The following is a 12,423-nucleotide window of genomic DNA, read 5'->3' as shown; positions in this document are numbered from 1 at the left end:
GTCTATAATAATTCTCCTCCAAGTTCTAATGTTGAGAGGGGATGTCATTGTACTACTGTAGTTGGAAACTATGGACATATTATTGGCCGATGCTGTGTGTTTGCCATTGGTGGTCCCACTGATTTAGTGCACTGTTGCGCAATACTAGGAGCCCCCGGTGGCACAGCAGATTAAAGCGCTGAGCTGCTGAACTTGCTGACCAAAAGGTCAGCAGTTCAAATCCAGGGAGTCGGGTGAGCTCCCGCTGTTAACCCCAGCTCCTGCCAACTTAGCAGTTCGAAAACATGAAAATGTGAGTAGATCAATAGGTACCGCTCCAGCCCGATCCACATGGCAAAGCCATACCTGTTGCATATCCCTGTCAACTATTTAAAAGAAGAGCAAAACAGAAGGGAGGAAAAAACAGGCTACTAAAAATAAAAATTAGTGTTAGATAACAATGCTACTTACTGTATCTACAAGTCCTCTAGGAAATGACTAATAATAATAGTACTATTTCTGATATGAATGGCCATTACCTAAAACCAAGCTTTTAACGCAACTGTAAACAAGAGCGGCGCCTTCCATCTCAATACCCAACCGAGCTGCTTCCTGCGCTGAACGTTGAAACAGAGTCAAAAAAGCTATGCAACAGAACTCAAGGACAAGAAACTATCAGAGGTGTCACAAAGCTCGTCTTGAGCTTGTCGTGCTGCAGAAGACACATGTTTTTAAGGGAAAGCAAGCGCCTTAAGCCAGTTCACAGGACAATAATGCAGAACGGACATTGTGACAAAAAGGGATTCCTCAAATCATTTCTTCGCATTGTCCAGACACATATAAAAATGGCCATGGTAATAAACTGAAGCAGATTGAATAATATCGGCTCTTAAGGCACATAACCATTGCCTATCCCGTCCCTCCTTTCCTTCTGTTTCCCCACCGTCAATTTTAGATCGTAACTTCCCTGGAAAGTGCAATAATAATAATAATAATAATAATAATAATAATAATAATAATAATAATCTCGTTTGCTGTGTCATACTGTGTCTTTGTGTCAATAATAATAACAACAACAACAACAGAGTTGTCAAAAGCTTTCATGGCCGGAATCACTGGGTTGCTTTGAATTTTCCTAGCTGCAGGGCTATGTTTCAGAAGCATTCTCCCCTGACGTTTCACTCACATCTATGGCAAGTATCCTCAGAGGTTGTGAGGTCTGTTGGAAACTGCAACATTTACACTTGCTTCCAACAGATGAGTTCTTTCTTTCACCACAAATAATAATAATAATAATAATAATAATAATAATAATAATAATAATAATAATAATAATAATAATAGAGTCTCACTTATCCAAGACTTGCTTATCCAAGGTTCTGGATTATCCAAGGCATTTTTGTAGTCAATGTTTTCAATATATCATGATATTTTGGTACTAAATTCATAAACACAGTAATTACAACAAAACATTACTGCACATTGAACTACTTTTTCTGTCAAATTTGTTGTATAACATGATGTTTTGGTGCTTAATTTGTAAAATCATAGCCTAATTTGATGTTTAATAGGCTTTTCCTTAATCCCTTCTTATTATCCAAGATATTCGCTTATCCAAGGTTCTGCCGGCCCATTTAGATTGGATAAGTGAGACTCTACTGTAATAATAATAATATTGTAACTTTATTTTTGTATCCCGTCTCCATCTCCCCGAAGGGACTTGGGGCAGCTAACACGGGGCCAAGCCCAGATAATTACAATAAAACAACATAAAATACATACAAGAGGCACAACAACATCCAATAAAATGCTTATATGATAGCAAAGTAAAACAAAACACTGTTTCCAACAGATCTCATAACCCCTCCAGATGTGTGTGAAACATCAGGAGAGAATGCTTCTGGAACGTGGCCATACAGCCTGAAAAACTCATAACAACCCAATAACAACAGCGCTTATAAATGCAATTTAAAGAATAATTTTTCAGCGGGTGTAATGCAAACTTTTTTGTACAACTCAGATGCCACATTCGATGCGGCAAAGAGGACTGACTTCCCTTCCTGAAATGTTTTTGATTTCTCAGGAGCACATCTGAACCTTATTATCTTATGACCCGCTGGCCTTCTAGCCTCGCCACCCCGGTATCCAACCAAATAATTAAGGAATGCTTGAGCATGGGTAACATGCTCAGGCAAGCCCATAGGATTTGTACAAAAACTTATTAGAACTTGAAATAAATCCACCTGCATCACTCAAGGACATGGGTGGAAATTAAAATCCGATTTATTTATTTTTTTGAAATTACAAAACAGGTTTTTGTTAACAACAGAGCACAATCTCCCCGATTCGTGCACGAAAACGGACTCGTTGCCACATTTGCAAACTGGAAGCATGCATTATCAGCTGCAATACTCATATATAACTACATAATTCTAGATTTGAATTGGCATGCATAACACAGTGGTCCCAATCCGACTCCTTCCCTTCTAAACAACAACAACAACCTCATCCTGTCACCAACCAAACTCATAGAAACGGCTAACACATCGGTGACCTTTACTTTGAATCATATGTCTGTCTGCACAAAACTCACCGATTGAGGTTAACTTTAGCAGGTTATGAGGATCCCTTTCCAGAGTTAGATCGGTTGCATTATTGGCAATTGAGGAGCAAAGGGATGAGCAACTTGCGTACTCCTAAATCAAACTCGCATTGAACTTTTCAAGCTGTTTTCAGCTCGATACATCGGAATGACTTTGAATATCCTTTGACTATAATTCCACCATATTTCAGGTATCTATCCCCCATATGTCATCTCAGAACAACATTTTACGGCTGGTTGCAAAAGGAAACTCTCTTTATTTTTGCCCCAGCAAAAGAGAAAAGCACAATCAAAGCAAACAAAGACTACCTTTAATTCATTCTCAGAAAAAAATAATACTTTTACTCATATTATTATTAATCTGGGAAGATGTAATATTCTTCTGCATTTAAAAAAAACCCTCTTCCGTTCCTACACAAACACATATATAAACACACACAGCTGGAGCACCGAAAGATTGGATTGCTGTGAGTTTTCCAGGATGTCTGGCCACATTCCAAAAGCTTTCTCTCCTGACGTTTCGCCCACATCTGTGGCAGGCATCCTCTGAGATTGTGAGATCTGTTGGAAACTAGGCAAGTGGGGTTTATATATCTCTGGGAGAAAGAACTCTTGTCTATTTGAGGCAAGTGTGAATGTTGCCCTTGGCCAGGTTGGTTAGCATCGAATAGCCTGGCTACTTCCTGCCTGGGGGAATCCTTTGTTGGTAGGTGTTAGCTGGCCCTGATTGTTTCCTGTCTGGAATTCCCCTGTTTTTTAGTCATAATTTTAATATTGGTAGCCAGATCTTGTTCCTTTTCATGGTTTCCTCCTTTCTGTTGAAATCAGGACATTCTTCTGAGTGTTGTATTTTTTATTTATTGTCCTGATTTTAGAGATTTTAAATAGTTGTAGCCAGATTGTATTCATTTTCACGTTTTCCTCCTTTCTGTTGAGATTGTCCACAGGCTTATTGTGGATTTTGCTGGCCCTGATTGTTTCCTGTCTGGAATTGCTGTTTTTGAGTGATTTCACAGGGTTTTCTTAATACTAGCAGCCAGATTTTATTTATTTTCATGGTTTCCTCCTTTCTGTTGAAATCAGGGCAGTAAATCAAGAACAACACTCAGAAAAAAGGAGACAATCAGGACCAGCTAACACCTCCCAACAAAGGATTCCCGCAGGCAGGAAGCAGCCAGGCTTTGAAGCTGCAAGGTTATTCAATGATAATCAAGGTGGCCAATGGCCAAACCCACACTTGCCTAAACAGACAAGGGTTCTTTCTCCCACATCATTACACACACACACACACACACACATATATGTATACAGTCCACTTGCCTCATTTCCAACAGACCTCCCAATCTCTGAGGATGCCTGCCACAGATGCAGGTGAAATGTCAGGAGAAAATGCTTCCGGAATATAACCAGACAGCCCAGAAGGTGATTAATTGCAACATTCACACTTGCCTCCAACAGACAAGAGTTCCACAGATATATAAACCCCACTTGCCTAGTTTCCAACAGACCTCACAACCCCTGAGGATGCCTGTCATAGATGCAGGTGAAACATCAGGAGAGAATGCTTCTGGAACATGGCCATGCAGCCCGAAAAATTCACAGCAACCCAGAAAAAGCACAATCAGAGCAAACAAACACTACTATTTAACGCATACTCAGAAAGATGCTACTTTTCCTCATTTTTTATTCTGGGGAAAGTAATATTTTTCTGTATTTAACACACACACACACACATATATATACACCGTATAAACGCACACACTTGGGGCACCGAAGCATTGTTTATCAAGCTAAGTGGCTTAAGCAGCAATTGGCAGATGCACACTGAACTGAGTTTAATATTTAAATGGCCCAGGGGTTACTTAACATCATTAAAAAAATTTAAAGTTACATAAAGCAAAAAAAATAAACTTCCAAGTTCAGTAATGGACATTCCCTCCCACATCTCATATATCTTAGGGGGGGAAAAGGTTACTGTCTCTTTAAATGAGCCTGTCACAGTCATAATTTTTGCAGGAAATAAAGAAGACATTAAACACACTCTACTCACAAAACATCAATGCCACCTCGTAGAACTTACCGTCTTGGAGTCTAATTCGTGGTGGGGTTGAGCTAATACTTTATCTACACTTGCCGGATCGGCAAAGGTCACGAAACCAAACCCCCTGGAAGGAGACAAAGAACAAGAACAGAGCGGGTGTTTTGGTTTGTTTTGTTTTTTTTCATTAAAGCAAAAAGTCAGCACTAAAAAGAGAAGCGGCAAGAAATACAAAGGTGCAGAGAGCTTCCTTCCGGCTTTTTTTTTTTTCATTAGCACTCGCACAAATTACGAAGCACGAAATATTCCAAGGTCCGAAAAGATGGAAACCGTTGCCGTTCACATATTTTTTTAATTAACCCTTTTCCCGACTTCCCCGACTTCCCCCCCCTTCCCATCCTTCCACATTCAATCCCTGCTTTGTGTTGTCGATGGCCAGAATCACTGGGTTGCTGTGAGTTTTCCCAACAAAGGATTACCCCAGGCAGGAAGCAGCCAGGCTTTGAAGCTGCAAGGCTATTCAATGCCAATCAAGCTGGCCAGTGGCAACATTCACACTTGCCTCCAGCAGACAAGAGTTCATCCCCCCACCCTAGTTATATATTAACCCCACTTGCCTAGTTTCCAACAGGCAGGATTCCCAGGCAGGAAGCAACCAGGCTTTGAAGCTGCAAGGCTATTCAATGCTAATTGCTGGCCAGTGGCAACATTCACACTGGCCTCTAACAAGCAAGAGTTCTTTCTCCTACACCGGACAGTATTCCACAGATATATAAACTCTACTTGTCCAAATCTCACTGTCTCTGAAGATGCCTTGACATAGATGTGAGCGAAACGTCAGGAGAGAATGCTTCTGGAACATGGCCAGACAGCCCAGAAAACTCACAGCAACACACTATTACTACTAATATTATTCCTTCACTACCAAGAATCAAAAATAATATTTTTATTATTATTATTATTATTATTATTATTATTATTATTATTATTATGATGACAGCAAATTCAAATACGGGGTTCGAAAGATAACCAGGGAGTGAGGATGCCTCTCATAAATGTGGGCGAAACGTCAGGAGAGAATGCTTCTGGAACATGGCCAGACACCCTGGAAAACTCACAGCAACCCAATCCCTACCTTTTTTTCATATCCAGAAATAGAGGACTTGGTATAACCTTTTATTTACATGGAGACCAAATACTTCAAAATCAAACAGCAGCAAGTTTGGGAGGAAGTAACTGAATTGATAGATTCTTTACAACAGAAATTAAACCCCATGATAATGTCTATGTTCATGAACAAGACAGGGAACTTCCAGAAACAGAAGTTGTTTCAAACTTTACACACACACACACCTCCACAAAAAAAGATATCCACTATTCATTGAACATATTCAGCCTTCAATAAAATACACACATATAATAATAATAACAATAATAATAATCACAACTTTATGTTTATACCCCGCCACCACACACACATATATACACACACACCTCTCCACAAAAAATATATCCACTATCCATTGAACATATTCAGCCTTCAATAAAACACACATATAACAATAATAATCGCAACTTTATTTTTATACCTTGCCACACACACACATATACACACACACTTCTCCACAAAAAATATATCCACTATCCATTGAACATATTCAGCCTTCAATAAAATACACACATATAATAATAATAACAATAATAATCACAACTTTATTTTTATACCCTGCCACACACACACCTCTCCACAAAAAATATATCCACTATCCATTGAACATATTCAGCCTTCAATAAAATACACACATACTATAATAATAATAATAATCACAACTTTATTATATCCTGCCACCGCACACACATATACACACACAACTCTCCACAAAAAAATACATCCACTATTTATTGAACATATTCAGCCTTCAATAAAGTACACACAATATAATAATAATAATAATAATAATAATAATAATAATAACAACTTTATTTTTATACCCCGCCACCACCTCCCTGAAGAGACTCAGGCACCTTACGTATGGGACAGAAAGTCCAACATACACAAAAGCAACCATCCATGTAAACAAAACCACCAGTAAAATAAAATAAGAGCATTGTAAAATATAACAATGCGTATAAATACTGGGATTAGGGGTGTCTATATGGAAGGCCATCATACTTGGGCAAGGAGGGATCGCCTAAGTGAAGTCTGTATGAACTTTGTTTCCAAAGGCGAAGGGACCTTTATTACCTGGAGCGTTTGGTGGTCGGGTCCCGCATGACCATACATTCTCGGATGTCTCCAAATTTGCTAAAATAATCTCTAAGGTTATCTGTAAAGAAGGGCAGAAAGAAGAAGCGAGTAAGAGAAAGAATGCAGGAAACAATTGAGAAAGAGACTATAGAGATAATATTATTTTTATAATATTTATAACAAAAAAATATAGAGATAATATTGTTTTTAATACTGTGGACTATGGAAGGGGAAAAAGAATGAACCAGCGGTGTTTTTGTGCACAATAGTTGTCTAATGTTTACATATCGGACCTATGCACAACAGTCGTCTAATGTTTACATATCGGAGCTATGCACAATAGTCGTCTAATGTTTACATATCGGATCTATGCACAATAGTCGTCCAATGTTTACATATCGGAGCTATGCACAATAGTCGTCTAATGTTTACATATCGGATCTATGCACAATAGTCGTCTAATGTTTACATATCGGACCTATGCACAATAGTCATCTAACGTTTACATATCGGACCTATGCACAATAGTCGTCTAATGTTTACATATCGGATCTATGCACAATAGTCGTCTAATGTTTACATATCAGAGCTATGCACAATAGTCGTCTCATGTTTACATATCGGAGCTATGCACAATAGTCATCTAATGTTTACATATCGGATCTATGCACAATAGTCGTCTAATGTTTACATATCGGATCTATGCACAACAGTCGTCTAATGTTTACATATCGGAGCTATGCACAATAGTCGTCTAATGTTTACATATCGGACCTATGCACAATAGTCGTCTAATGTTTACATATCGGAGCTATGCACAATAGTCGTCCAATGTTTACATATTGGAGCTATGCACAATAGTCGCCTAATGTTTACATATCGGAGCTATGAACAATAGTCGCCTAATGTTTACATATCGGACCTATGCACAATAGTCGTCTAATGTTTACATATCGGAGCTATGAACAACAGTCGTCTAATGTTTACATATTGGACCTATGCACAATAGTCGTCTAATGTTTACATATCGGACCTATGCACAATAGTCGTCTAATGTTTACATATTGGATCTATGCACAATAGTCATCTAATGTTTATATATCGGACCTATGCACAATAGTCGTCTAATGTTTACATATCGCATCTATGCACAATAGTGGTCTAATGTTTACCTATCGGGTCTATGCACAATAGTCGTCTAATGTTTACATATGTTGTTTTAATGTTGTTTAACTGCTTTTAGTTGTTGTTGTTGTTGTTCGGGCATGGAATAATGCCACTTAAGGGGTGAGAAGGGTGGGATATCAATGTGGTAAATAAATAATAATTGTGCGTGCGGCCGTACAGCCCGGAAAACTCACAGTGACCCAGTGATTCCCGGCCACGAAAGCCTTCAACAACACAATTGTGTGTGTCTTTGAAAGACAAGGGAAGGACAGAAGGGGAGAGCACAGAGGGACCCTCCTTACGTCTCTATCCAGCGCGCCGGCAATACCCCCCCCCCAAACACACACACACACCCAAAAGTGCGCACAGGCAAATGTAAGGTCGAATAGAGGACTCTTGAGAAGCAGATTGGTTATTTGGAGCACATCAAGGATCTGCCATGTGCCTTGGGGTGCACAAGTGCCCGGGAAAGAAGAGAGCGGGGTGAGCGAGGGCTGGAAAGGAAAGGAACGAGGAAGGAAGGCGAACCCCAAGGCAACTGACCTGGGATAACAACAAAGACCCATCAAAGGAGGCAAGGCTGGAGGGATGGGGGGGGGGGGAGAGAGCGGGAGAGCATGGCAGCGCCCCCTCCCTATGTATTCACACCTTCCCCGACCCACACCCCTCATCCTCATCCACTTGCACACACACACCCACACACCCCGCTACTCACCTGGTGAGGTTTGCCAACTCAAGCCGCCAATAAACATTTTGCTGGAAGGAGAAAACAGAACAGAGTTAAGCCCAGATGTCAGATCGGCCATTTTGACGTGTAACTTGCAAAAGCTACAAGGAAAGGGAGAATGAGGGGGGGGGGGGCGGTTGGGGGGGGGGGGAATCTGAGCCTGGTTTGGGGAAAGGTGGGAAAGAGGAAGAGAAGACAGGAAGCCAAGATGGGAGTCAACAATAAAGACAGAGGGCAGATCAAGGCAATCCCACCCCCTATTTCCCAAACCAGGTAAGTAACTCTAATAATAATAATAATTGGGAAGGGGGCTGAGAGGGCAGGGGATCTGAGCCTGGTTTGGGAAAGGTGGGAAGGAAGAGGCAAAGAAGAGAGGAAGCAGAGATGGGAGTCCGAGAGAGAGAGGGCAGATCAAGGCAATCCCACCTCCCATTTCCCAAACCAGGTAACTCATAATAATAATAATAATAATAATAATAATAATAATAATAATAATAATAATAATATGTCGAGAGGGCAGGGGAGCTGCACCTGGTTTGGGAAAGGTGGGAAGGAAGAGGCAAAAAAGAGAGGAAGCAGAGTTGGGAGTCCGAAATAGAGGGCAGATCAAGGCAATCCCACCCCCTATTTCCCAAACCAGATAAGTAATTCTAATAATGATAATAATAATAATAATTGGGGAGGCTGAGAGGGCAGGGGAGCTGCACCTGTTTTGTGAAAGGTGGGAAGGAAGAGGCAAAGAAGAGAGGAAGCAGAGTTGGGAGTCCAAAATAGAGAGGGCAGGTCAAGGCAATCCCACCTTCTATTTCCCAAACCAGGTGAGTAACTCTAATAATAATAATAATAATCAAACTTTATTTATACCCCGTCTCAAAGGAACTTGGGGCGGCTTACAAAGCACTCAAAGGGGCAATATACAAAATAAAAAAATTGCAGAAACAGTAACATAAAACAATAACAGCCAAAATAACTATCTCACTTCATTTAAACAAGAGTCAACCTAATAATGTAAAGTGGTTGGTGACATCTATGGGTCTTCACAAATTTATTAAAGGATGGTCGAAGGCTTGTTGAAGGCTTGTTGAAACAACTGTGTCTTCAGTGGTGTGCGGAAAACATGGTTATTAATAATAATAATAATAATAATGTAATAATAATGAAACTTTATTTCTAGACCGTCCTCTCTCCCTGAAGGGGACTCAGGGCAGTTTGCAGATCCAAAACAAAAAGGATAAACATCCAATGCCTCAAAATAAATACAAACACATCCAAATAATAACACAGTAACAAGAGTTAACTTATGACAATAACAAAAATTAAAGTATCGAGATGAAAACAATCCAAAACAATCCAGTAAGACATACCGGTAGGAAACTAAAATCAAAATAATTCAAGATCATGCACAGGAACAAGAGTAACCTTAGGACAACAACAAAAATTAAGTACTGAGATGAAAATAATTCAATAAGATATAGGAATCTAAAATCAAAATAATACAAGATGATGCACAGGAACAAGAGTAAACTTAGGACAACAACAACAAAAATTAAGAATTGAGATGAAAACAATTCAAAACAATCCAATAAGACAGTAACTTAAAATCAAAATAATATAAGATCATCCACAAGGTCAAGAGTAAATTTAGGGACAACAATAAAAAAATTAAGCACTGAGTTGAAAATAATCCAAAGCTATCCAAGAAGACATAGGAAACTAAAATCAAATAATAATATAATAATATTTTTAAAATAATAAAATAATACAAGATGATGCACAGGAACAAGAGGAAACTTAGGACAACAAAAATTAAGTATTGAGATGAAAATAATCCAGTAAAACATAGGAAACTAAAATTAAAATAATACAAGATGATGCACAGGAACAAGAGCAAACTTAGGTCATAGTAAACTAAAACCAAAATAATACAAGATAATGCACAGGAACAAGAGGAAACTTAGGACAACAAAAATTAAGTATTGAGATGAAAATAATTCAATAAGATATAGGAAACTAAAATTAAAATAGTACAAGATGATGCACAGGAACAAGAGTAAACTTAGGACAATATCAAAAATTAAGTATTGAGATGAAAATAATTCAGTAAGATATAGAAAACTAACATCAAAATAATACAAGGTGATGCACAGGAACAAGAGTAAACTTAGGACAATGTCAAAAATTGAGATGAAAATAAATCAATAAGACATAGGAAACTAAAATTAAAATAATACAAGATGATGCACAGGAACAAGAGTAAACTTGGGACAGTATCAAAAATTAAGTATTGAAATGAAAATAATCCAGTAAAAAATAGGAAATTAAAATTAAAATAATACAAGGTGATGCACAGGAACAAGAGTAAACTTGGGACAATATCGAAAATTAAGTATTGAGATGAAAATAATTCAGTAAGATATAGGAAACTAACATCAAAATAATACAAGATGATGCACAGGAACAAGAATAAACTTAGGTCATAGGAAACTAAAACCAAAATAATACAAGATGATGCACAGGAACAAGAGTAAACTTGGGACAATATCAAAAATTAAGTATTGAGATGAAAATAATTTATTAAGATATAGCAAACTAACATCAAAATAATACAAGATAATGCACAGGAGCATGAGTCAACTTAGAACAACAACCAAAAAGATGAAAAATAATCCAAAGCAATCCAAACAACATACCCTAAAAGCAATTAAGAGGCATTAAAATGGCTAACACTGGTGTTGGTTCAGGATGTATGGTGGCAGCCATAAAATACAAGTGGGTTAGCCAGCTTTGCAAAAAGGCAAAACCCAAAGCAAGGCCATGGGGAGAGTGGGGGGGGGGGGGTCTTGGATAGGCACAAGTGGGGATATGAAGGGGGGAAAAACCCCAACTTACCCAGGGTCGTGCTGCGAGTCGTTAGGGGGCCCTGACATGGCTTGGCTCCCCTCTGCCTCCATGGCTGGAGAGTCAGAGCCGGGTGGGAAGCACAGAGAGAGAGAGAGAGAGGGAGAGAGAGAGGGAGAGGAAGGAAGGGAAGAAACAAAGCACCCCCACCCCCACTCTCCTTGGAGCAGCAGCAGCAGCAGCAGCAGCAAACCCCCCTCCCCACCCTCCTCTTCCTCTTCCTCCTCCTTCCCCGGGTCTCCTCTTTCTTCTCTTGCACCCCTTGTATCCAAAGCGGGGAAAGGAAGGAAGGAAAGGAGGAAGGAGCCGGGGATCCAGCCAGATCCGTCCACACGTGGGATCAGCTCGGCTTAGTGGAGCTCAGGCAAGCCCTGCCCCCCTCCGCCCCCCCCTCCTCCTGAGGACGCGCGCGGGGCGGGGCTCCGGCACGCAGAGGAGCCCATTCGGGGACGTCACTCTCCGGCCCAGGCCCCGCCCACCCCTCCCCTCCCCTCCCTTTCCTCTCGCCTGGCTTGACCCAGGCTCTTTCCCTTTCTTTCTTTCTTTCTTTCTTTCTTTCTTTCTTTCTTTCTTTCTTTCTTTCTTTCTTTCTTTCTTTCTTTCCTTCCTTCCTTCCTTCCTTCCCTCCCTCCCTCCTTCTTTCCTTCCTTCCTTCCTCCCTTCTTTCCCCCCTCCCTCCATTCCTTCCTTTCCTTCTTTCCTTCCCTTTTTTCTTTCCTTCCTTCCCTCCCTCCTTTGTTTCTTTCCTTCCTTCCTTCTCTCCT

The 12,423-nt window shown here is 39.9% G+C and overlaps 1 protein-coding gene across 28 annotated transcripts in view; it reads right to left on the bottom strand.

Moving 5' to 3' along the window:
• msi2 (musashi RNA binding protein 2) overlaps nt 1-12,030 on the bottom strand; it is a 604,855-nt gene extending 592,825 nt beyond the window's left edge. For 8 of the 28 annotated variants that reach the window (XM_062960135.1, XM_062960138.1, XM_062960129.1 and 5 more), the window contains exons 1-4: nt 11,651-12,026; nt 8,750-8,790; nt 6,865-6,946; nt 4,662-4,746 (exon numbers count right to left, since the gene is read on the bottom strand). In XM_062960135.1, coding sequence (XP_062816205.1) covers nt 4,662-4,746; nt 6,865-6,946; nt 8,750-8,790; nt 11,651-11,712 — 270 coding nt within the window. In that variant the 5' untranslated portion in view covers nt 11,713-12,026. Of the gene's footprint in view, nt 1-518; nt 597-4,661; nt 4,747-6,864; nt 6,947-8,749; nt 8,791-11,650 lie in introns of those variants that run through there. The other 20 variants (XM_062960124.1, XM_062960126.1, XM_062960127.1 and 17 more) reach the window with 6 other exon arrangements.
• Nucleotides 12,031-12,423: the final 393 nt, after the last annotated feature.

The sequence above is a fragment of the Anolis carolinensis genome, unplaced genomic scaffold, assembly GCF_035594765.1.
Source record: "Anolis carolinensis isolate JA03-04 unplaced genomic scaffold, rAnoCar3.1.pri scaffold_7, whole genome shotgun sequence".
In the NCBI taxonomy this organism is placed as follows: domain Eukaryota; kingdom Metazoa; phylum Chordata; class Lepidosauria; order Squamata; family Dactyloidae; genus Anolis; species Anolis carolinensis.
The sequence above is the reverse complement of the archived record's forward strand: the minus strand, read 5'-3'. Positions and strand labels throughout refer to the sequence as shown.